Here is a 27029-nt window from a genome sequence, read left to right on the forward strand (position 1 = left end):
TGGTTTGTAAAGGGTTTTATTAGCAAAATAAGGGAATGAGTGTACAAAGGCTCCCTGTCTGTTGGAGAACACACAGACAGCTGTGGCTGGTTAAAGACCATAACCATGCGTTTGTTCCCCATTCATTTTTACTTTACAATTGTGATTCTGCAGTGATCGCAGAGACCAAGTCCCCTAAGCTACCTTAAATAAATCTTAAAATATACAGTAAAATATGACTCCGATTGAGCTATTCTGTCATTCCACAGCATAACGTAAGCTCCCTGACCTAGCTAGGGTTCATATTGGATACACATAGGATATGGTGTACTGTTAAAAACCACATCCCTTTGTCAGTATGGGACAGCCTGTGGGCAGGGCTTGTGTTGGTCACCATCGAGACACACATACACGCCTTTGGACAATGAGGAATCTTGCCACTAAATTGGTTGGGAATGTGCTCAAAAGATTGTTAATATCCCTCAGGAAACGTTTCACCATTTATGTTGGAACGATTTCAGCAGGCAAAAAAATTTGCAATTTGGTCAGTGACTGCAGAGAAAAAGGACATGCAAAGGCACAGTACCAACAAACTGAGCTCAAATCAAATCCCTTTCCCCTAACAATTGGGGAGGGAGAAAAGGAATATTTCCACCAAAAGACAAGCTTCCTTTTCCAGAGAGGGTTTAAAAAAGGAACAAACTAAATAAAACAAGCTTGCCCCCCCCCCAAAAAAAGTGTGAAAATGATTTTACAACGACACAAAACATCCAACACAAATGTTTAAAAGCGAATTCAAAATGTTCCAAGACAAAAACATAAATAAATCAGTTAAGTGGCATATAGTACAGCAATGGTCCATAATTGATTCTCCCCACTCAGATTCTTGTGAACTTCTCCCCAAAAACGCACATTATGCTGGCTTTTCACCGCCTAGAGAGAAAGAGCGAGAAATAGAGAAAGAGTGAGAGAGAAATAGACACCATTAGATCTTATTGTATGCTTGGCGGTACAAACGGCCGTTCCATTCAAATATACTTAAAATATTGTTTGACCATGCCATGATCATCTCCCAAACATCTTAATGGAGCAGAACATTTAATTAGGCTCCCAAATCAAGAGGGCCTTGATTTCAGCTGATTAGATTTAACAAGCGTTTGATCATGCATCTGAGGCAGCCTGGAAGCAGCTCAACTTGTAACAAATCAAATCCGTCAACTGATTTGAAAACGTTTGAAGTTGGATGCCAGTCGTCAGGAGATAGAGATACACACGACAACAAGAGCTCCCGTGGATAACTTTCACCATCTGGGAAAGCTAGCATACTAGTTTCGCACACTGGCAATGTGGATAATACTGTGCACCCTTCCTGAAACCGGCCTTGGCTATGACTGCAGCATGCTAGTGTAACGGATCTCAGTGTGCTGCTAACAGTTTGGCTTTCTCCACTCCCTGTCCCCATACTGGGCTCGAACCTCTGGGCTTGATCCTCTGCTTCGCAACACAAGTGACCTCCAACCTTGACAACGTACCAACAGTTTCAGCTATCAAACTGGTGGTTGCGACATTTGAAGCTCGCTATGGAGTGAGCTAATCAGCTGAAATCAAGGCCTTCTTGATTCAGGAGCCTAATTAAATGTTCTGCTCCATTAAGATGTTTGGAAGATGATCATGGCATGGTCAAACAATATATGTTTGTAAGTCCTCAACACTGGCACTGTGAGCGCTCATGGCAGCCACCAGTCAGACATGTGCCCTCAACCATGTAGCGCCAACATCGATCCCCGAGCACTCTACACATACGAACACAAGTTCACAAGTCTGCAGTGCGTAGGCAGGGCTATGTTTCACATAGAGAAGCGATGAGAATGGAGAGAAAGAGGGAAAGATTGATGGAGAAAGGGAACGGAAAAAAAGGTGCGCTTACCAGAAAACTTCCATCGATTAAATCCAGGTCTTAGAAGAGTCCACAGTCCTTCAGGTTGTTCTTGATGATGACGTCAGTGACGGCGTCGAAGACAAACTGCACGTTCTTGGTGTCGGTGGCGCAGGTGAAGTGAGTGTAGATCTCCTTGGTGTCCTTCCTCTTGTTCAGGTCCTCAAACTGACACTGGATGTAGGCCGCAGCTTCCTCGTAAGTGTTGGAGCCTAGCCGCAAGACAAGAAAACCCCCACATTTCTAATGACTTTCCTCATAAGGCGTAGTCCCAGCATCTACTTCAGGCATTCTCACTATGTCATGAATTGATGTCAATAGGAGTGAGAATTCAACTGAAGTGCAAGACAGTACATCAACTAAGCAAAAAAATAAACATCTTCTCACTGTCAACTGCATTTATTATTTAGCAAACTTAACATGTAATATCTGAACAAAGGGGGAGCGGTCTAAATCACAAGTAACAGTCAGTATCTGGTGTGGCCACCAGCTGCATTAAGTACTGCAGTTCATCTCCTCCTCATGGACTGCACCAGATTTGCTGTGAGATGTTACGCCACTATTCCACCAAGGCACCTGCAAGTTCCCAGACATTTCTGGGGGGGAATGGCCCTAGCCCTCACACTCCGATCCAACAGGTCCCAGACATGCTCAAAGGGAATGAGATCCGGGCTCTTCGCTGGCCATGGCAGAACACTGACATTCCCGTCTTGCAGGAAATCATGCACAGAACGAGCAGTATGGCTGGTGGCATTGTCATGATGGAGGCTCATGTCAGGATGCAGGAAGGGTACCACATGAGGGAGGAGGATGTCTTCCCTGAAACGCAAAGCGTTGAGATCGCCTGCAATGACAACAAGCTCAGTCCAATGATGCTGTGACATCCCAGACCATGACAGACCCTCCACCTCGATCCCGCTCCAGAGTACAGGCCTCGGTGTAACGCTCATTCCTTCGATGATAAACGCAAATCCGACAATCACCCCTGGTGAGACCAAACCACGACTCGTCAGAGAAGAGCACTTTTTGCCAGTCCTGTCTGGTCCTGCGACGGTGGGTTTGTGCCCATAGGCAACGCTGTTGCCGGTGATGTCTGGTGAGGACCTGCCTTACAACAGGCCTACAAGCCCTCAGTCCAGCCTCTCTCAGCCTATTGCGGACAGTCTGAGCACTGATGGAGGGATTGTGCGTTCCTGGTGTAACTCGAGCAGTTGTTGCCGCCATCCTGTACCTGTCCTGCAGGTGTGACGTTCGGATGTACCGAACAGTAAATAACAGTAAATAAATAAAAACAGTATAGGGATGAGGTAGGTAAATTGGGTGGGCTATTTAATGATGGACTATGTACAGCTGCAGCGATTGGTTAGCTGCTCAGATAGCACATGTTTAAAGTTGGTGAGGTCTCCAACTTCAGCGATTTTTGCAATTTGTTCCAGTCACAGGCAGCAGAGAGCTGGAGGGAAAGGCAGCTAAATTAGGAATTGGCTTTAGGAATGATCAGTGAGATGCTAGAATATGCATATAATTGACAGCTTTGGATAGAAAACACTAACATTTCCAAAACTGTAAAGATATTGTCTGTGAGTATAACAGAACTGATGTAGAGACATGCCAGAGGACCGGACAACATGCCAGTTGGTGCAGGCGAAAGCCTGAGAAAAATCCAATCCGGAAGTGCCCCATATTTTGAAAGCGCTGCGTTCCAATGAGTCCCTATTGAGCTGTGAATGTGCCATCAACCAGCTTACACTTTCTACGTATTCCCCAAGGTGTCTACAGCATTGTGACGTAGTTTTACGCATTTATGTTGAAGAATATGGGGCTACATTGCGCAAGTGGTCACATGATGCTCCCGGAGAAAATCTCATGTAAAGTACAGAGGTAGCCATTATTACAATCGCTTCTACTGGAGCTAATTTGGAATATTTTTCGGCGTTGTCGTGACCGCAATTTCCGGTCGACTCCTCAGCCAAACGTGAAGAACAAACGGAGCCATTTCGCCTACAAAAATAATATTTTGGGAAAAAATTAACTTTGGCCATCTACCTGGGAGTCTCGTGAGTGAAAACATCCGAAGTTCAAAGGTAAACGATTTAATTTGATTGCTTTTCTGATTTTCGTGACAAGGTTTCACAAATGCTTTTCTAGCTTTGGCTGTGAAGCATATTTTGAAAATCTGAGATGACAGGGTGATTAACAAAATGCTAAACTGTGTTCCAATATATTTCACTTGTGATTTTCCTGAATAGGAATATAGGAAGATTTGTCTGTTGCGCTATGCTAATTAGTGTCAGATGATGACAACGGTCCCGTTCACGGGATGGGGTGTCACTAGAAGATAACGACCGTTCCACAGGTGCATGTTCATTAATTGTTTATGGCTCATTGAACAAGCATGGGAAACAGTGTTTAAACCCTTTACAATGAAGATCTGTGAAGCTCTTAGGGATAACCCCCTTTTCAATTTTCGCCTATAATGACATACCCAAATGTAGCTGTAGCTCAGGCCCTGAAGCAAGGATATGCATATTCTTGGTACCATTTGAAAGGAAACACTGAAGTTTTTGGAAATGTGAAAGGAATGTAGAAGAATAACAATAGATCTGGTAAAAGATAATACAAAGAAAAATAATAATTATTAAAATAATGTTATTTTTTGTACCATCATCTTTGAAATGCAAGAGAAAATACATTATGGCCTATCCCAGCCCACGTGCAATTTAGACTTTGGCCACTAGATGACATCAGTATGTGCAACATTTTAGACTGATCCAATGAACCATTGTTTTTCTGCTCAAAATTTTGTATCATGACTGCCCAACTGCCTAATTGGTTTATTAATAACTTTTCATGTTCAAAACTGTGCACTCTCCTCAAACAATAGCATGGCATTCTTTCACCGTAATATCTACTGTAAATTGGACAGTGCAGTTAGATTAACAATAATTTAAGCTTTCTGCCAATATCAGATATGTCTATGTCCTGGGAAATGTTCTTCTTTCTTACAGCATCATGCTAATCGCATTAGCCTACGTTAGCTCAACCGTCCCATGGAAGGGACACCGATCCCCAAGAAGTTTTTAAAAAGGTAGAAGTGACCAATGTCTGTTGAACGTCTCCTGTCACAACACTGATGCGGTGCAACATACCATCTGCATATGTTCAGTAACTACACTATATTACCGGCGCTATATGTTTATATGAGATCCTCTTTCCAATCATGTAGACATTCAATTCTATTTGTTCAGGTGTGCAAATGACAAAGAAATCATTGAAAATGTACAGACAACTCCAGCGATAAGTCACACACAATTCACAGTTATCCCCAATCATTCTATAAACAGTCTACCATGGCTGGTTGGCTGTGTTACTGTACCTGCGTATTCTGGGTAACAGATAGTTAGAGGACTCTTCTTGATCTTCTCCTCAAACAGGTCTTTCTTGTTGAGGAAGAGGATGATGGAGGTGTCTGTGAACCACTTGTTGTTGCAGATGGAGTCAAACAGCTTCATGCTCTCATGCATCCGGTTCTGGGGAGAGAAGAAGGCAACATTGGACAATGGCTTTTGTGAGGCTTCGAGCTACAGGACTTCACCTGCACTGATGTGGAATAACGGGACAGGTGAAAGCAAACACCTGCTAGGACATACACCATATTGCTTTATCCTATGTTTTCAGATCAGTACAGATGAAGGAAAGGAGTTGAGGAGAGAAAGCCTCTAAACTATCGAGATATACTCAGAAACACGTTTGGACTTGTAGAGACAGTTTCACAGACCCAGAATGAAGCTCAGTCCAGCACTAAAATGCATGTTCAATGTAAATATTATATTGAGAAAGATTTTTTGTTCAGGACTTGGCTGGTTTCGTACAGATATACAGTACCAGTCAAATGTTTGGACACACTCCTCATTCCAGAGTTAGCTTTATAGAATAATAGTGAAGACATCAAACTATGAAATAACACATATGGAATCATGTAGTAACCAAAACAGTCTTTAACAAATCAAAATATATTTTTCAAAGTAGCCACCCTTTTCCTTGACAGTTTTGCACACTTGGCATTCTCTCAACCATCTTCATGAGGTAGTCACCTGGAATGAATTTCAATTAACAGGTGTGGCTTGTTAAAAGTTAGTTTGTGGAATTTCTTTCCTTCTTAATGCATTTGAGCCAATCAGTTGTGACAAAATAGGGGTTGTATACAGTAGAAAGCTGTTATCAAGGCAAAGGGTGGCTACTTTGAAGAATCTAAAATACATTTTGATTTGTTTAACACTTTTTTGGTTACTACATGATTTCATGTGTTATTTCATAGTTTATGTCTTCACTATTATTCTACAATGTAGAAAATAGTAAAAATAAAGAAACCCTTGAATGAGTAGGTGTTTCTAAACTTTTGACTGGTACTGTACATGTACTCTTATTTAATGTCCATCGTTGGACAGGAACTCACCATCTCCTCATCTTCAGCCAGCACCAGATCATAGTCGCTGAGCGCCACACAGAAGATGATGGCAGTGACACCCTCGAAGCAGTGGATCCACTTCTTCCTCTCGGACCTCTGACCTCCAACATCAAACATCCTGAGGAGGAAGTGGCGGATAATGCACCAGACAATGTAAACGGAGTATGTTTCCATGCATGTCGCACACAAGACAAACAACTTTATTGGCCATTGGCCACTAGAGAAAACAGAGCTGTGGCCTGGGTTTAAGTGTTTAACCATCTAACAGGCCACCAGGTGGAAATGACAGAGAATACATTCATTTTTTGGAGGCTTTTCTGTGTTGTGGAGAGATAGTGCACAGTAGAAATGTTCAACACAGAATAAAATATTTAGAAGGGAGGGTATAATTTTTTTATGGGGTATAAATGGATACACTTTGTTAAATGTAATGTTTTTGTATTTTAAATAACATTCTTGTTTATACCCTTAACAATTTGCACTTTGAGCTGTATAACCCATTAACGTAACCCAAGGGAACAAGCCCTAATAATGTCACCCGCTTTGTGAGCCAGTTTCCACCCATTGGCACACAGACGGCTGTGGGGCTCTAATGTACTTAGATATGGTTTGCATTGGAATGGCTCCACATAGTTCTCTCTGCTGAGTTGCACTGTGTGGCTTGGCTGAACAAACTGTTGAGGAAGAGCATTTTTAAAGGGCTTGCTATTCAACTAGTATGTGGAGTGGGAGACAGACATGATAAAACAACTAAATATGCAGTGCTGTGGAAGCTACTCTGAAAATATAGTTTACCAAGCCATTACTTCACACTGGAAGATGTTAAACTACACTAATGCTACCATTAAGGAAAACATAGTTAACTTAACTAAAGTTACTTTGAATGTGTAATTTAGCCAATTTAACACAAAAACTGTTTCAAGTGACAATTAGGCAGGTATGATTTTTTTGTTTGTTGCAAAAGTAGTAGTGTGTAGTTCCAGTAGTTAGCTACACCACTACATGGTAAAGAAGTAGTGTGTAGTTCCAGTAGTTAGCTACATGGTAAAGAAGTAGTGTGTAGTTCCAGTAGTTAGCTACATGGTAAAGAAGTAGTGTGTAGTTCCAGTAGTTAGCTACATGGTAAAGAAGTAGTGTGTAGTTCCAGTAGTTAGCTACACAGCTACATGGTAAAGAAGTAGTGTGTAGTTCCAGTAGTTAGCTACACAGCTACATGGTAAAGAAGTAGTGTGTAGTTCCAGTAGTTAGCTACACCGCTACATGGTAAAGAAGTAGTGTGTAGTTCCAGTAGTTAGCTACACCACTACATGGTAAAGAAGTAGTGTGTAGTTCCAGTAGTTAGCAGGTAAAGAAGTTAGTTCTACACCCACTACATGGTAAAGAAGTAGTGTGTAGTTCCAGTAGTTAGCTACACCACTACATGGTAAAGAAGTAGTGTGTAGTTCCAGTAGTTAGCTACACCACTACATGGTAAAGAAGTAGTGTGTAGTTCCAGTAGTTAGCTACACCGCTACATGGTAAAGAAGTAGTGTGTAGTTCCAGTAGTTAGCTACACCGCTACATGGTAAAGAAGTAGTGTGTAGTTCCAGTAGTTAGCTACACCGCTACATGGTAAAGAAGTAGTGTGTAGTTCCAGTAGTTAGCTACACCACTACATAGTAAAACAGTTAACTACAGAAAACACAACCTAGATTTGAATTTAGTCAAACTACCACCAAGCTACTGTAAAATGCAGTTCAATTACTAGTTGAACTACATGTAGTTCACTAATCCCCAACACTGGAAATATGGGTATTGACCAGTGAGCCAACTGTTCCCCTTTCCTCTCTGGCATCAGTCAATGGAACACTAGAACAGATATGATTCACTGCTGATGTCATATGGTCAGCTGTCATCCAGTCGCAATGAAACCACTGGACTAAGGACCTTTCTATGGGTTTGAGACATTCAATAGGCACAGTAGGGAGGTAGATTGAGTAATCCTACTTAAAGTAGGGAATATGACTACACTTAAAAAGGGATTTGGGGGAAGTGCTCACTTGAAGTGGAGGTCCTTGAAGGTGAAATGTGTCTCCACAATGCCTGTGGTTTTGACTCTAGTCCTCAGGACATCCTGCTGGGTCGGGATATAGGTGGCTTGGGATATCCTGTCCAAATCGTTTAAGTAACTGGAGAAGGGAGGGGGAGAGAGAGAATGTTTAGTTGGGAGTCAATGCATCCAATACACATACTTCAATGGAACAATAGGACAATAAGCTATTCTAATAATAAACAGATCTTGTTTGGCCATGAACCATGTCTGCTTCTATATCTTGAACTGGGAAAAACAAGTGACATTTTTTCCACTCTCTTCCACACTATCAGTGCCCCCTTCTGTTGCCTCAGAATGGTCCCTCATGCAATATTTCCACATGGGGCTCAGTTCTGGACTTGTCGCACATACCTGCCCATTCCTCAACAGTAAAATCTACAGTAGAACCCCCCAGCTCAAACAGCCTACCCTGTATTACTCTTCCTAAAGATCACGGCTGCAGTAATTACACACTACTCAGCAGCACTGGTGATTTAACCCAAACAAACAGCAGAGATCGGCGTCAGCTGCCTCGCTGTAGAGGCCCGTCGGCAGGCTACGTGACGCTGGTATGTGTGCCTCTCTATGTGTGTGTGGTAGCCCTGGCCAAAAGGATTCTGGGTATTGATTTGGAAATGGCCAGCAGCTGCGGCACCAGAGGCCAGAGAGCCAATAGGTGAAGTCTGTTCCGTTCCAAAACAAGGTAGAGGGGTTTCTCATGGCACACCGCAGGGGCTGCCCCTCTGGGGACTTCACTGGCTTATGGAAAGGCTGTGGCACAATGCGTATGAAAAAATAACAACCACTTCAGGAAAAAAACAACTGAACCGAGGGAGTTGAGCTCAAACGCTGCCCACTGACAAAGGGATTTGGACATGTTTTCTAGCTCTTCTGTCTGTGGTGTTTTGCTACCAGGGTTTGGTAAACACAACAGCCCTGGCCAATCTGCTGTTAGACAGCAACATGAACTAAATGCTAAGGTCAAGGACTCAGCAGACACGCAGCAGCCTGCGTGTTACAGTCCTGCTACAGGGGTGACACCCCCACACAAAACAAATATTGACAGTCTCACTCAAGGTTGAAACACCAAGCGGACTGGACTGTAGGCAGTAGAGATATACATGTCTGCCAGAGAGTGGGCGGGCATCTGTAATAAATGGACTGCTCAAGGCCTTTGGTTATTGCAGAGGAATGAGAATGTATTTACTTCCAGCAGAAGAGAATTAAGGAAGAAGAGGAACTTCAGGAGCTCTGTGTGTGAGTAATCAGACCAAGGGGAGCAGACTGTCTGAGCAGGACAAGGTGGTGTGTGTGTGTGTGTGTGTGACCCACTATGCTGCAGAGTCGTTGAGCTGGTACTCTCGTGATCGGCTGAAGCAGGCCTGTACCCCTCCGTCCTTCCACAGGCGTTTGATGACCCCGGCCAGCTCCGCCGTCATGAAGCCTTCCTCTGCCGACCCCGCCAGCACAAACAGCTGTCTCGCATCATCCTGTGAGAGAGCAGTCCATAAGCACAACCATCACTATTACCATCAAATCGTCACCATCAGTTCCACTGCGAAAATCATCCCTACCATCAATAGCATTAATAATACTGCCATGGCATCAGTAGTGTTGGGCATGTGATTGGGTGTGTTTATAGTTTTAGTCAGAAGGCTTTGATAAATGCAATCCATCATCATCATGTCTAGCCCACTCACAGCTCTGGCGGCGTCTCCAAAGTCTATCTTGAGTCGTCCCATGGCTCGGATGACGGCGATGATGGACTGGATGGTGTTGCTGTAGACCACAGCCCTGTACTGTTTACACTCCTCCTCCGAGTAGCCTGCCTCGTGGATGATCCTGACACACGGGACGGAGGACAACTACAGTCAACCACCATGAGGAACACGGAGCAACACGATACAGTCAGTCACCATGAATCACACTGAGAAACCCGATAGTCAGTCACCATGAGGAACACGGAGCAACACGATACAGTCAGTCACCATGAGGAACACGGAGCAACACGATACAGTCAGTCACCATGAGGAACACGGAGCAACACGATTACAGTCAGCCACCATGAGGAACACGACACAGTCAGCCACCATGAGGAACACGGAGCAACACATCAGGAGCAACACGACACAGTCAGTCACCATGGAGCAACACGACAGTCAGTCACAAGAAAACATGGAGCAACACGACACAGTCAGTCACCATGAGGAACATGGAGCAACACATCAGTCAGTCACATGGAGCAACACGACACAGTCAGTCACAAGGAGAAACATGGAGCAACACGACAGTCAGTCACAAGGAGAAACATGGAGCAACACGACAGTCAGTCACAAGGAGAAACATGGAGCAACACATCAGTCAGTCACAAGGAGAAACATGGAGCAACACGACAGTCAGTCACAAGGAGAAACATGGAGCAATCACAAGGAGAAACATGGAGCACACGACAGTCAGGGTACAACAAGGTCAACAAGGTAGAAATAACATCGATAAAAGACAGTACTGTGCAGCCGTCTTCACGACAAGGCTTTCAGTCAATCACAAGGGCAGACTCAACAGCCTGGATGACAACTTTGCAGACAGAGTTCAGTCAAATCAGTCAGTCTCTATGGGGGGGGTTCAGAAACATGATGAGATCCACCTCTACAGACGACACCATTCTATATACTTTCGTCAGTCATCAAACCTCCAAACGAGCTTCAATGCCATGCACTCCTTCCGAACTGCTCTTAAACACCAAATGCATGCAGTCACCCGCATGCCCGACAGCATCACCACCCTGGAGGTTCCAACCTTGAATATGTGGACATCTATAAGTACCTAGGTGTCTGGCTAGACTGCAAACTCTCCTTCCAGACTCACATCAAACATCTCCAATCAAAAATCAAATCCAGAGTCGGCTTTCTATTCCGCAACAAAGCCTCCTTCACACGCTGGAGTAAAACACTATCCTAGTCAGTGTCATCTACAAAATGGAGAAACATGTGCCATCCGTTTTGTCAAAAGCACCTTATACCACCCACCACTGCAGTCAGTCACAAGGAGAAACCATGCTAGGTAAAGCTCAACCTTATCTCAGTTCAGTCACGATGGCAACACCCATCCGTAGGAGAAAGGTGTATGGAGCAACACATTTGGCAGTCAGTACTCTGCTGCCTGTGACTGGAACGAATTGCAAAATCGCTGAAGTTGAGACTTTTATCTCCCTCACCAACTTCAAACATCAGCTATCCGAGCAGCAACCGACAGCTGTACATAGTCTAGGTAAATAGCACACCTACCTCATTCCCATACTGAGAAACATGGATCTGATCATTTATCACATGTTAATCAAAATTGTATTATTCACCTCCTCATGCCTCATTTTTTTTTTTCAAGACTTGAGTTTAAACATGGATCTTGCCAAGTTGCAAATGAGAACAACAGCCTACCTGGTTAAATAAAGTGAAATAAATTTAAAAAAAGTCACAAGGAGAAACATGGAGCAACACACACAGTCAGTCACAAGGAGAAACATGGAGCAACACATCAGTCAGTCACAAGGAGAAACATGGAGCAACACGACACAGTCAGTCACCATGAGGAACATGGAGCAACACATCAGTCAGTCAAGGAGAAACATGGAAACACGACAGTCAGTCACAAGGAGAAACATGGAGCAACACATCAGTCAGTCACAAGGAGAAACATGGAGCAACACATCAGTCAGTCACCATGAGGAACATGGAGCAACACATCAGTCAGTCACAAGGAGAAACATGGAGCAACACAGTCAGTCACAAGGAGAAACATGGAGCAACACAACAGTCAGTCACAAGGAGAAACATGGAGCAACACATCAGTCAGTCACAAGGAGAAACATGGAGCAACACATCAGTCAGTCACAAGGAGAAACATGGAGCAACACATCAGTCAGTCACCATGAGGAACATGGAGCAACACATCAGTCAGTCACATGGAGCAACACATCAGTCAGTCACAAGGAGAAACATGGAGCAACACGACAGTCAGTCACAAGGAGAAACATGGAGCAACACGACAGTCAGTCACAAGGAGAAACATGGAGCAACACATCAGTCAGTCACAAGGAGAAACATGGAGCAACACATCAGTCAGTCACAAGGAGAAACATGGAGCAACACGACACAGTCAGTCACAAGGAGAAACATGGAGCAACACGACACAGTCAGTCACAAGGAGAAACATGGAGCAACACGACACAGTCAGTCACAAGGAGAAACATGGAGCAACACGACACAGTCAGTCACAAGGAGAAACATGGAGCAACACATCAGTCAGTCACAAGGAGAAACATGGAGCAACACATCAGTCAGTCACAAGGAGAAACATGGAGCAACACATCAGTCAGTCACAAGGAGAAACATGGAGCAACACATCAGTCAGTCACAAGGAGAAACATGGAGCAACACATCAGTCAGTCACAAGGAGAAACATGGAGCAACACATCAGTCAGTCACAAGGAGAAACATGGAGCAACACAGTCAGTCACCATGAGGAACATGGAGCAACACATCAGTCAGTCACAAGGAGAAACATGGAGCAACACGACACAGTCAGTCACCATGAGGAACATGGAGCAACACATCAGTCAGTCACAAGGAGAAACATGGAGCAACACGACACAGTCAGTCACCATGAGGAACATGGAGCAACACATCAGTCAGGCACAAGGAGAAACATGGAGCAACACGACAGTCAGTCACAAGGAGAAACATGGAGCAACACTCTGTTTTTGAGAACACATTCATCTTTATTAACAGCAAAAAATGAGACAGGAAAATAGCAGACCAATAACCCCCAACCCCATGGCAACCATTCCATCATAAAATGACAGGGGGGGGGGGAGCGAACATTGATAACAACACTATCCAGGTAACAATGTTTACAGCATCTGAATTGAACGGGGCACTAGGACAATAACAATGACTCATTTCTGAGAACTGTCCACACAGAAGGGCAAAAACAATGCTTTGTTTTGATGGTGTGGCAGATATGGCATCTGGAAGAATGGAAGGAACATACTCACTTCATCTGCTTGACTATTGTGCTCTTCCCCGACTCACCAGCACCTGAGAGAGAGAACACATTTACCAAACCAGTCAAACGCATAGAATTTAACTAATTGCAATTATGCGATAAGAGCGATATGTTCCGAATCTGCAGGGGAATTTGAAGCCAACACTGATCATACTGTTGATTGCCTGGTATGGGATAACACTGACATACTGAGAAAAAGAGTCCAATTGTAAAGAGCTACTCATTACAGGCCATTATGCAACTCCTTTTGAAAGGGACCATCGTGGAGAACCCCGGGGTGGTCAAACACTGATCATTTCCTTTCCTGTGTTTCTGTATTGACGTCTCTGACCCAAAGCGTCGCTCTGCAGCCGTCCGGTCGATACGGACCCTCCCCACCTCTCCCTTTATCGGCACATTTCAACAGCAGCACTAACACAGCATTATGGACCTACCTACTGCAGCAGGAACCAATGACCCATCTCAGGCAGCATCGCAAGACTCACTGAATGAGCCGCACCATAGCAAAACACAGTAACATTCAAAGAGTGCGAGTGTGAGTGTGTTGGGATGGGAGTACAGTGAAGGGACAGAGGTGAATACATTATGGTCCTCAGTATTATTGCAAAGGCCAAATCACTGGCAGTACAGTCCTCATCTTCATTAACAGCAGTGAAGCATGCAGCCTGCAGTAGTTTCCAGCAACCACTAACAATGCTGCCATCAACCAGTTAATATCTGGTCATTGGGTCTTTGTACATTAAATGAGTTAGTTATCTTTCTGGTGGTATATCAGAGCTGACAACGATCACCAGTTGTAACCAGGGTTTGCCTCAATGGGCCTATGAGCACATATTGTGTTACTTCAAGATGGTACAAGCCTTCTATATTGAATTACACATTACTGACTGATAGGCTGTGTAAAACACTCACGAGGACAAGAGCTGGGGGGGTGGACACTAAAGCTAGCATCCAATGAGTGTGAGGCGGAGAGGTGATTGACATGGCAATACTCCTATGAGAGAGGCAGGGAACACAGAATAAGCATTGCTTGGGCCTGGCTGCTGCTAGGGGCTCCGTGCCTCCGTCACACATGTCACACTGCCATGGCAACCGGCTCCGTTACCAAAGACATCTCAGCGCTCGCCACGCGGTCAGCTGAGGAGGATTAGGGGTGATTGTGTAGTGATGGCTCATCTCCATAGCCCGGGCATGTATTATTGATAGGCAAATGTCCCCAAACTGCACACAAAGTCTCCAAAATGCACACAATGTCCCCATAACACATAAGTAGAGGATGTGTCATGGAGATTGACTAAGCCAGGCCCCTCCTCGACATAACATCCACCGGTGGGTTTTTCCACTCAGGGACAGTCACTGGCCACTGGGAAATATGGGTTGTCCCTGAAATCAAACATGTTGTTTTCACTTGTTTCGTGGGCTTGCCAAGTCCCTTCCCATAGGGGTTGCTCAGCTCAGACACAGTAAACAGTCAGAAAAAGGGGAACTGTAGCCATGTCAGTCTAAACTTTACTCATTAGTATTACTTACCAATTCTATAGAAGTTCAGTAGTGGATTAAAATAAGTCCCAAATTTTTGTTGTGTAATTACAAACGCCATTGCTATGCAATAAAATGCAACTACCAAAGTAGTATATAACATTTTAATAAAATGTTGTTACTAGTGTGATTAAAATTCTTCACAACTGTCCAGGCTGTACTAACACCCATCTGAGTTGCCAGGAGGAAGCTAGTTCTGTAACACCCAATCTTCCCATCTCGCAAGACCCAGCTAGTATTACATTACAGCAAGACAATGAGCACATGCACATGCGCGCACACACACACACACACACGTCAGGGCTTCTCGTTGTGGCAAGTGAAACTTGGGGGCCTGGAACTTTCCCTAACGCAGTAGAGAACCTGAAACCAACATGTAGAAGTGAATTCCTGTGGACAAGCCTTTCTCCAGAGCCTTAGAGCATGCTGATAGAGTGTGTGTGTGAGAATGTGTGTATTTTAACAGTGTGCCAGGCAGGTACCTCCTACTGTTCAGCCTAATTGGAATGGCTTTCACCAGAGGACAAATTGTTTAAATTAAACGTCGCTGTGGCCCTGGCCCTAGAGAGGAGGACTAACACATCTCATTGCTCCGGAGCCAAACAGTCACATGTGCCACTAAGAACCCCAGAGGAGACAGCAGACACACGTGCACTGTAACACAGACACATAAAAACAAACGTGCACGCACACAGACACACAGCATTGGCAGCAGGTAAAGTCATATCCCTCCTTCTGCTAAGGGCCTCGGTGCCAAGGCAGCGACACAACACAGCATTCCACTCCCTACCACACTGACTGGCTGCCTCAATCTAGAATAAACATACCCTCTTTACAGGCCGTTGTGTGTTCACTGAACCCTCCCTCTAGATATACGTTTTACTGTCTGACCGACACACTTGATTTCTCAATATGGGACACAAAACCCTGCATAGGGTCAACAAAATGTACACTAGCAAGTCATAGGAATAATTATTGAATGATATCGCCACGGTACTTTTCCCTTATGACATTTCTTTAAGTAAGGCAAACAAACACTCCAGTCTGGACTGACTGACCTTGCTCTGTCCTTCTACTCTAAAGTTACTGGGGTAGGGCCACACCCCTATTACATCACTAAAGTCGAATGGCCCTGATTTGAGCCACATGGGCCATTAAAGAAAGCAAAGGCTGAAAAGTGGACCTCATGGGCTGGGATAGACAGAGTCATGTTACCCACCCACAATTTGATACACCCATGAAAGAGCCAGACCAAAACCACAGCGAGGCAGCTGCTTTCTGGCGGTTGGGGAAAGAATGTATTTTAAGAAAAATTGTTGAGGCCTGCAAACTAAATGGACGTTTACAGAACAGTACTTCTGAAGCCCACCAACCATCCAACCCATCTCTCCTGGAACTTCCTCCAAGGTGGTTTTCCACAGACAGTAAAGAGGACATGCATGTCGACAATGAAGGAAAGTTTTAAAGTGCTGTGGTAGGATTGGCTACAATCAAGTCTTCATTCCAAATGACAGCTCTGTTGTATTTTAATCTTAAATGATGATTAAGTTGGAGCTTTTATATAATACCATTGTGGGGAGAATCGCATTTTGAGTTCCTCCCACTCTCTCAGAGCTCAGTCTCTCTGCCTGTCCCGGAGTTAAGGGCTTTCAGATCTAATGATCAGAGGGGTTCTGTCTGAGTCACCAGAAGAACCAGGGCACGTCCTGCCTGGGGTCCAGTTAGGCTGGACAGGGAATACAGTCCTCTGGGAGAGGGGGACAGAGGGAGAGAGGCAGTGAGGGACAGGGCTGAACGGGCTTACAGCTGGGCCTGACTCGCTCTCTGTGAACCACATTAGTGGTGCCACATTAGCTGGCACCATCCCTCGTTACCATTGGGAGCTGTTGAGCCTGTGAGTGACTCACAAGGGAACCCAGGAAGTTACAGGAGCATTAACCCATCAGGAAGTCATGTAGCTAAATCAGCTGGATTCATCTTCCCACATCCAGACCAATAGATAATAGATTTAAGAAACAAACTACATGGAGGCCGGTACTTTACTGGAAGAGACCAGTAACAGCAGTAGATCTAACGGGACGGTGCTGGAGAAGTGGAAGCTACTGAATTCCTCATAATTCATAAGCACTTCAGTTTACAGTAGACCTACATAAATCACCAGATGTGATAAATGACAAGGTAAAATAGCAGATAGTGATAACCTAGGAATTGCTTGTTTGTTTATTTGAGAGTTATTACCACAAATTTGATAACATGTAATTAACAACCATGTGTTGAACTATTTGAAGTACAAGAAAGACAATTTCCTATCAAACATCTGGGAAATACAAGTGGAAGCATTAGTACTGTAAAATAAAGTACTACCCATAAAGCTTTACATAAAATGTTACATAGACCACCTACAGAAACCTCGACACCAATGTGGTTGGGTTTAGTCGGCCTAATATAGACAAGATGTTGCTTGTACAGACTTGACAGCATACACCCAAACATTCATAGCACTCCTCAAATGATTGTTCCTCTGACAGCAGGATGCCGGTACACTCCGCTGACAGACTTCTCATTATGCTGTGTGTGTGTTAAGTTTTATAGGATACACATGGTATACAGTGGCCAATGAAATGCTTACATGCAGGTTTCTTTCTGGAGAATGCAACAATTGTTTTGTGTTTGTGCGTGCGTCCTACCGTATGCCACCCCCCATGAAGTCCACAGCACAGACATGGACAGGGTCAGCCCATCAACGCCACACAATGTAAAACACGGACGCTTGGCGGTTGGTGTCCTTGAAGTGATTTAGTAGTAAATATTCACCACCGTTTCTGGAGGTGCTGCCTGTGCCGATGTACGCACCATCAGCATCACTGATATGGCTGTGACCTCTTGACCAGGATGTAATTAAACAAAGTATGTTTAGTGGGGCGGCTAGGAGGCAGATGAAGAATTGAGACTTGTGACAGAAGTATAGTAACAGAAAAGACTAATATGTGAACAAACAGAAACATCTTCCTCCTCTCCATGAGTACACCTCAATTTATAATGAGTGTTAGAGTTTAGACCTGATCTAGAACATTCCTTCCTGTTGCTCCTCTATTAGCATATCTCACGGTCATCTGACAAGGCTGGGTGTGTTACCTGGTTACCAACCTGAACGGCTGACACAGGAAGCAGGTCAGGGTGCCAACACGCAAACAAGTTTCAAATGTCACGCGCACAAGTACAGTGAAATGCCTTTCTTGCAAGCTCTAACATGCTGACCTTGTGTTGAAAAATAAATTGACAAATAGATGTTAGTCAATCATTTCATCTAAACTGCTCACGCGCGTCAACGAACATCTGCATGGCCAGGTGAAAAATAGAACTTGGTTCGATTTGACGTGCTGCAAGTCCCACCTCTCCCATCTCCTCATTGGTTTTTAGGAGCATATAGATCAGGGGTGTCAAAGTCAAATGGACGGAGGGCCAAATAAAAAATTTAGCTACAAGCCGAGGGCCGGACTGTTCGAATGTTCATTGAAAATTTTTTAAATGACGCATATAGTCTAGTGAACCTAATTGAACCTACTGAAAACCTAACAAATATATTCCAATATGATCAGATAAATAAAGCAATATTTTCTTATGGCTCTGTCAGTAATCTTTAATTTTCAACAGACACAAAAGACAAATTTCCTTTATATAAAAATCCCCATAACATGAACATTAAATGAAAGAAACCGGTATTCAAGGCACCATCAGTAGCCTATATTTTCTATTTTAGCAAAAGTGGGCTAAATTTACTTCAAAGAAAAAACAATAATAGCAATTTTCTATCATCCACTCAACTGAAATATTTTAAAATATAATTGGATTGAAATACAATAAAATAAAGTGCAAAAATCTATTAATCAAAAACAACACTTTGTTTAAGGAGAAGTAACATGCAGTGAAAACAAATATTAAACTTTAACTTTTAAACTTGAACTGAGTAAAAACTCTAAATATGTGATTGCACAGTAATGTTCACTTGTTTGAGGTTGAGGGTGATACTTGGTGGTGTCCCATCTTTTCCACAAGTTCATCAATGTTCGGGGTAAGGCTCTGAGCTGAGGAAATCCTCAGAATTGAGTGGAGGTGTTCAGCAGTAAGTCGACTTCTGTGTGATGTTTTGTTCAAGTTCATCAAAGAAAACAGTTGTTCACACAGGTATGTGCTGCCAAACATAGACAACGTTTGAGCAGCCTGGATGCGCAGCTGGGGCATTGTGTCGGGAGGAAACGGGCGAACTCCGCAGCACCCACTGCCGCATATTTTGCCCTCAGTGCATCATTGCATTGGAGGTCAATCAACTCCATTTGGAGGTTTGGTGGTGAGCTTTCCACGTCAACAGCAAATGGGTTACCGAGCAGTTCCAACCTGCTTTTTGTGCTTCAAAGTCAGCAAATCGAGCGGCAAGCATACCTATTTTATCAGCCAACTGTGCGCTGGGAACGCACTGGTAGACTTCTCTTTCATGGTCTGGCAGCTGGGAAAGTGGCTCAAATTTTCTTTCCGCATCTGCGTCTCCCCAGAGTCAGTTTGGTTTTAAATGCCTTCACTGTACTGTACATATCAGAGATGACACGATCCCGACCCTGCAGCTGCAAGTTCATTGCATTCAGATGACTCGTAATGTCACACAGAAAAGCCATTTCACACAGAAACATTTCGTCTCGGAGTTGTGTTGTGTCTTTCCCTTTGCTGTCCAAGAACAGACAAATCTCCTCACGAAGCTCGAAACATCTTTGAAGCACCTTTCCCTGGCTTAGCCATCGCACCTCTGTGTGATAAGGCAAATCACCATGCTCCGTTTCTAACTCCGTCAGAAATGCCTTGAACTGGCGGTGATTCAAACCTTTGGCTCTGATAAAGTTAACTGTGCGCGTGATGATGCTCATTACATGCTCCATTTTCAAGGCTTTACCGCACAACGCTTCCTGGTGTATGATACAATGATAAGCTGTCAGCTCACCTGTCGCGTTTTTCCTCTTGCATCTTTTCCCGTATCTTCGCCACCAGTCCGCTCCTGTGTCCAGGGTGCTCCGTCGGTTGTCAAACCCACGAGTTTTTCCCAAGGCAGCTCCATCTCATTTACACATCTTGACACCTCTTCATACAAATCATGCCCCGTAGTTGTGCCATGCATAGGACGTAAAGCCAAAAACTCCTCTGTCACGCTTAGGCTGGAGTCCACTCCGCGGATGAAAATTGACAACTGGGCAATGTCAGAAATGTCGGTGCTCTCATCCACAGCCAAGGAATATGCAATGAAATCTTTTCCCTTTTTCACAAGCTGCTCTTTTAGATTGATGGACAACTGGTCTACTCTCTCGGCAATGGTGTTTCTGCTCAGACTCACATTTAAAAAGAGTTGCCTTTTTTCTGGGCAAACTTCGTCACAAACTTTAATCATGCAGTTTTTGATGAAATCCCCTCCGTAAATGGCCGGGCTGATTTAGCGATCTCTTCTGCCAAAATAAAACTGGCCTTGACAGCAGCCTGGCCTTGTGATTTGGCTTTTTTGAACAGAGCCTGTCGAGATTTGAGGCCTCGTTTTAATTCCTCTGCCTTTTGTAGCCTTTGTTCCATGTCCATATTCTTGTTTTTGTCCGCGTGTTTCGTTTCATAATGTCGTCTCAGATTATACTCTTTCAGTACCGCCACACTTTCTCCACACAGAAGACACACAGGTTTTCCAGCTACCTCCGTGAACAAATACTCCGACTCCCACCTTGTTTGAAACCCCGGTTCTCAGTGTCCACCTTCCGTTTTGCCATTTTTGATGGGTATCTGAAAGTTAATTTTACTGTGATGCTGACAACTGCTGTGCAATAAATATTGAAATGAAGCAGCCTACTGCTCGGTGCGTCACCGTTGCATTGTGGGAAATGTAGTATTGGTGCGTGTAAAGATCCCTAATAATAAATCAAGATCATCCCAGGGGCCGTAAAAACCTTCTCGCGGGCCGGATGTGGCCCGCGGGCCTTGACTCTGACATATGTGATATAGATGAACTGCGGTCCACACTCCAGTCATTGGTGGTAATGCACCTTAAAGTTGGTTGCCAACCGACAAAGTCCGACGACCACCACCACATTACTATTAGGAATAAGGTGACAAGTCATCAGGGTATATGATTTTTTTTTTAAAAGTTAAATTGTAGCAGCAGCATAAATGATGGTTGTTTGCGAGTGTGTGTGCGTAGTCCATATAAATGTGTGTGCATATTATGGGTGTTGGAGTGTTAGTGCAGAGTCCTACGAGTGCGCATAGACAGGGGTCAATTCATTTAGTCTGTGTATCCATTCTGTTAGCTATTTAGCAGTCTTATGGCTTGGGGATAGAAGCTATTCAGGAGCCTGTTGGTGTCAGACTTGATGCACCGATACCGCTTGCAGTACGGAAGCAGAGAGAACAGTCTATGGCTTGGGTGGTTGGAGTCTAATGATTTTCCAGACCTTCCATTCACACCGCCTGCCCCTGTGATGTACTGGGCTGCCTGCAACACCCTCTGTAGCACCATGTGATCGAGGGCGGTGCTATTGCCACACCAAGCAGTGACGCAGCTCGTCAATATGCTCTCAATGGTGCAGCTGTAGAACTTTGAGGATTTGAGGGCCCATGCCAGACCTTTTCAACTTCCTGACATTGAGGGAGAGGTTGTTGTCCTTGCACCAGACTACCAGGTTACTGACTTCCTACCTGTAGGCTGTCTCCTCATCACCGGTGATCAGGCCTACCACAGTCATGTCATTGGCAAACTTGATGGTGTTAGAATCGTGCGTGGCCACGCAGTCGTGGGTGAACAGGGAGTACAGGGACTAAACACACACCCCTGTAGGGCCCATGTGTTGAGGGTGAGCGTGGCAGCCTGGGGTCAGTACGTCCGGAAGTTCAGGATCCAGTTGCAGAGGGAGGTGACTGGAATGATGGAGTTGATGTGTGCCATAACCATCCTTTCAAAGCACTTCATGATTACAGAAATTACAGAATTACAGAATACTGTCCGTACCCGTGGCCTTGCGTCGGCCTCGGAGAGCGAGAGCAACAACCGAAGCAACAACATGTAACATAGCACCTATTTGGATAGGAATGCATGATATTGGGGGAGACCATTTCTATTTCTTATTAATACATTGAACAAAAATAGAAGTGCAAAAATGTCTAAGATTTTACTGAGCTGCAATTCATGAGGAAATCAGTCCATTGAAATAAATTCATTAGGCACTAATCTATGGATTTCACATGACTGGGAATACAGATATGCATCTGTTGGTCACAGATACATTCAAAAAAGTAGGGGCGTGGATCAGAAATCCAGTCAGTATCTGGTGTGACCACTATTTGCCTCATGCAGAGCAACACATCTCCTTCGCATAGTGTTGATCAAGCTGTTGATTGTGGCCTGTGGAATGTTGTCCCACTCCTCTTCAATGGCTGTGCGAAGTTGCTGGACATTGTCGGGAAATGGAACACACGGTCCTCCGTACACGTCAATCCAGTGCATCCCAAACATGCTCAATGGGTGATATGTCTGGTGAGTATGCAGTCCATGGAAAAACTGGGACATTTTCAGCTTCCAGGAATTGTGTACTGATCCTTGCGACATGGGTCCGTGTATTATCATGCTGAAACATGAGGTGATCGTGGCAGATGAATGACACGACAACGGACCTCAGGATCTTGTCACAGGTTCTCTGTGCATTCAAATTGTCCTTGATAAAAGGTAATTGTGTTCGTTGACCATAAGCTTAGGCCTGCCCATGTAACTCCACCATGGGGCTCTCTGTTCACAACATTGCCATCAGCAAACCGCTCGCCCACACAACGCTATACACACTGTCTGCCATCTGCTCGGAACAGTTGAAACTGGGATTCATCCATGAAGAGCACAATTCTCCAGCATGCCAGTGGCCATGAAAGGTGAGCATCTGCCCACTGAAGTTGGTTGACACAAAACTGCAGTCAGGTCAAGTGGTGAGGATGACGAGCATGCAGAGGAGCTTCCCCGAGGCGGTTTCTGAGAGATTGTGCAGAAATTCTTCTGTTGTACAAACCCACAGTTTCATCAGATGTCCGGGTGCCTGGTCTCAGACTACCCCCAGGTGAAGAAGCCAGATGTTGAGGGCATGGCCTGCCATGGTTACACATGGCCTGCGTTTGTGAGGCCAGTTGGATGTACTGCCAAATTATCTAAAACGATGTTGGAGGCAGCTTATGGTAGAGAAATTCTCCGGCAACAGCTCTGGTGTACACTATACTTGCAGTCAAGCATGCCAATTACACACATCCTCAAAAGTTGAGACATCTGTGACATTGTGTTGTGACAAATGTACATTTTAGAGTGTCCTTATATAGTCCCCAGCACAAGGTGTACCTGTGTAGTGATCGTGCTGTTTAATACAGCTTATTGATATGCCACATCAGATGGATGGATTATCTTAGCAAATGAGAAATGCTAACTAACAGGGATGTAAACAATTTGTGCGTCTGGAAAGGAGAAAATATTTTTGTGTGTATGGAAAATTTCACTTTACATGTTGTGTTTATATTTTTCTTCAGTAAATGATTTTGGGCGACACCGTTTTCAAAAGAGTTCAAAATATTGGACGTCACAGGTCTGGGATAGACTTTACACAAACTTTATAATTTCACTCAGAGGAATATTTGGAGACCTAAATCGCAGCCTGCAGCCATAGTACTTGACCCGACTTGCTTCGAATCAGTTTCATCATTCATAGCAATACAGATTAATGTGGCCTAGGCTCTCAACAACAAGGAAGAGGCTTATACCATATAACCATAGACCACAAACCTAGAAGTGCCTTATTGTTATTAGAAACGGATTACCAACGTAATTAGAAAAGTACAAATAAAAGTTGTCATACTCGTGGTATACCACAGGTGTCAGCAAATCAGCATTCAAACCACCCAGTTTATAAATATCAGCATGTACAACTAGAAGAAAATAGCAGGAAATCAAAACAAAAAACACAGGGACAATGTCCTCACCAAAAGCTTTCATAGCCATCCACTGACAGGCCTACAGTTTTACAGGTATTTCAGGACAGCCATTCTTGCTCATGGCATCAGTGAAGAATACCCATATTAATAGAGAAGACACATCCAGTCTTTCTCTTCCCCAATGGAGTGGATGGTAGAGCAGTATTTCAAAAACAATCACTAGTTTCTGTCCAGGGAAATGGGCTTCTTTGTTTGTCAATGGAATGTCCACGGTTTTAATTGATTTTAGGTAAAACACATTGTGCAGTAGGCTAAACTCAGAGATAAGTACATCCACTATTGCAACAACCAATGAGAGTAGCGGTAAGAAAGAACATGAAGTTTAATTTTGACCTGTTTATCTAAGAAATGGCGGAATCATAAACAACATACATCCATGCCTGAAGTAGCAAAAAAGGCGATGAGGTCTCAAACAAAAAATGTTTTGAACATAGTAGTATAGTTATTGCAATTCGTTATTCCAACAGTTTCTGGGCCAATTACCAAGTTGGAAACATCATATGCACTCAGCTCGACATAGCATTCAAACACAATGCTGCAGAGAGGCGACAAAAAAGGGGTCAAATGCTGGAGGATTAAGCCAATGAATATGGCCCTTAGAAACCATTTGTGTTGCTGAACAAGCGTAACAAAGAGGGGTACTTTGTTGCAACTGCCTGTAAGGGTGATAACATACCGAAGGCTGGAACTGATGAGCCAGCGTGGACAACGACCTTTGTTCTGCTTATAGGCTAAATCGAAAAAAAAAACATCTTCAACTTTTGTTTTATTAGTTCGTCCAATTTCGCCAATGTGCTTTGATTTCAAGGTCTATGCAAAAGTTGACAATGTTTTAAATTTGATTACGACAGCTTGTGTGCTATGCGGAATTGTATGAAATCGTACCTAGAATTCTCAATTCAAATTGTTGCCATTATATGTATGCAGATCAATTGTTTATCACTGTAAATAGTGCGTTTGACATTTAGTTACAAATTCGCAATCGCAGCTAATATCACGGTTTGTTAAGTTCACGGATAACGATTGCTTCGTCCCACAATGTTTCACGTTGCGGGACGAAGCAAGGACAACCACTTCTTCCCTTACCGAGAAGCAGTAGCTTGACCTCTCTTGCGGCTTTCTCCCCGTCGTCCCGCAGATTCCTGTCGATCATTTTACTGCGCTCCACCGCCGCCTTATCGTCGGTGCTCAGGGTACACCCCATCCTCAAGCAAATCCTCCGGACCCAAGTGATGCAAAAATATCAAATATATACAGTACCAACATGCAAGGGTTAAAAAGCGAGCCGCTGCTCCCCGAGACCCACACACGCCCTTGTGTGAAAGCTATCCGGTCGCTTGGATTTATACTTTTTTTTAAGATAAAAAAAAAAGGACCAGGAGTGTGCTTCTTTAGTCCACTATATTCCTACGCTCTCAGTCAGTGTAAGCTTTTTCTCTCGTCGTGGCATAAATAGCTGTAAATGACAACAGTTCCACGGCGAATTGCTCTCTCTGTCTCAGCACGTCCGTCTTTCACTGCCACAGTGAGCTCTGCTCATTCAACTACAATTACCACCAGCTGGCGACACGAATACTTCCTGTTTCAGTTTTTTTCTGTCAAAATACCAGACTGACCTTTGAGTCAATATATTGTGTTCTTTGGAAATGCCTAATACTGTCAGTGACATTTGATATCACGCGAGAAAACAATGGGGAGGCAGGGTAGCCTAGTGGTTAGAGCGTTGGACTAGTATCCGAAAGGTTGCAAGTTCATATCCCCGAGCTGACAAGGTACAAATCTGTCGTTCTGCCCCTGAACAGGCAGTTAACACACTGTTCCTAGGCCGTAATTGAAAATAAGATTTTTTTCTTAACTGACTTGCCTGGTTAAATAAAGGTAAAAAAAAATAATAAAAAAATGTACTGTACTTTACTGTTTCTTGTCTGTGTATAAAATATTATAGGGAACACTGGGGCCATCCCACTTCTGACACCGATATAGCTAAACCAAGGCAAACATGCTATTCACCCCCAAGAGAAAACTCAAGAGATATATTATACGGTTCATGCAGATTATTAGGCTATTTGCGTGTTATAATATATTTTCATTATCAAACCATGAGGGTTGTTAAAAGGATACGTGATTTCTTAGTCCATAGCCTTATTCTTTGATTCTAGTAAGTAGTCTACGCCTAAAGTTAATATACAGTACACATATAATTAATTAAATTAATTATGGAATTAAAACATTTAATTCCAAAATAAAACAATATCAAAAGGGTATGCAACACCTGAGTTGTAGTTGCATTTCTGACACCTGGTGGTTTTATAGAGAACTCCATGGAAAGACCTCATCTCCACCTTCTGATAGAGATACCATATGAATAGTCTGCATCACGTGAGACTGCTGAGGGGAGGATGACTCATAACAATGGCCGGAATGGAGTGAATGTAATTGTACCAAACATGTGTTTGATACCATTCCATTTATTTATTTCCAGCCAGGCATGCAGGGAACATTTCCAGCATGCCTTTTACATATCATTTTACTTTCAAATGGGGATGTTTAGGAGTACATGCAAAATAATGGTGGTGACCCCTGCTATTCTAATGGTTTCCTATAAACAGATTTCCCTTTGTGACCACAGATACAGGCCAGGTGCTGAGGAAAGTCTAAGAGGTAGATACAGAATTATAACGTGGTATGAGACAGCGCCATACAGCGTTACAGCTTGGCTAATGGAAAGCACATTTTTCAACTAATCTGTTCTGGGTGATACTTTCTTCATTCTCGGATGTCCGTGCCCAGTTGGAGGTGGTTCTCCACCTGTGGTCTGTCTGTCTGTCTTACAGAATAGCCAGGAAGATGTGGTGATGGAGATGGTGAGCCTGGTTAGAGAGACCATCGATCTAGTGGCTGCTTTCAGGAAGGTGCTGATTGTCAGAGGTCTC

The 27029-nt window shown here is 43.8% G+C and overlaps 1 protein-coding gene across 1 annotated transcript; it reads right to left on the minus strand.

Annotated features, from left to right (window-relative positions):
• Window positions 1–25661, minus strand: LOC118370753 (guanine nucleotide-binding protein G(i) subunit alpha-1). Its single transcript, XM_052460569.1, has 9 exons — window positions 25183–25661; window positions 13505–13547; window positions 10155–10296; window positions 9787–9944; window positions 8423–8551; window positions 6372–6501; window positions 5292–5445; window positions 1907–2127; window positions 1–912 (listed from the first exon to the last, which is right to left on the minus strand). Exons 1-8 carry the CDS (start codon window positions 25298–25300, stop codon window positions 1937–1939), a joined length of 1065 nt encoding a protein of 354 aa, XP_052316529.1. The 5' UTR covers window positions 25301–25661; the 3' UTR covers window positions 1–912; window positions 1907–1936.
• Window positions 25662–27029: the final 1368 nt, after the last annotated feature.

This window comes from Oncorhynchus keta, chromosome 13 (assembly GCF_023373465.1).
Source record: "Oncorhynchus keta strain PuntledgeMale-10-30-2019 chromosome 13, Oket_V2, whole genome shotgun sequence".
Classification (NCBI taxonomy): Eukaryota; Metazoa; Chordata; class Actinopteri; order Salmoniformes; family Salmonidae; genus Oncorhynchus; species Oncorhynchus keta.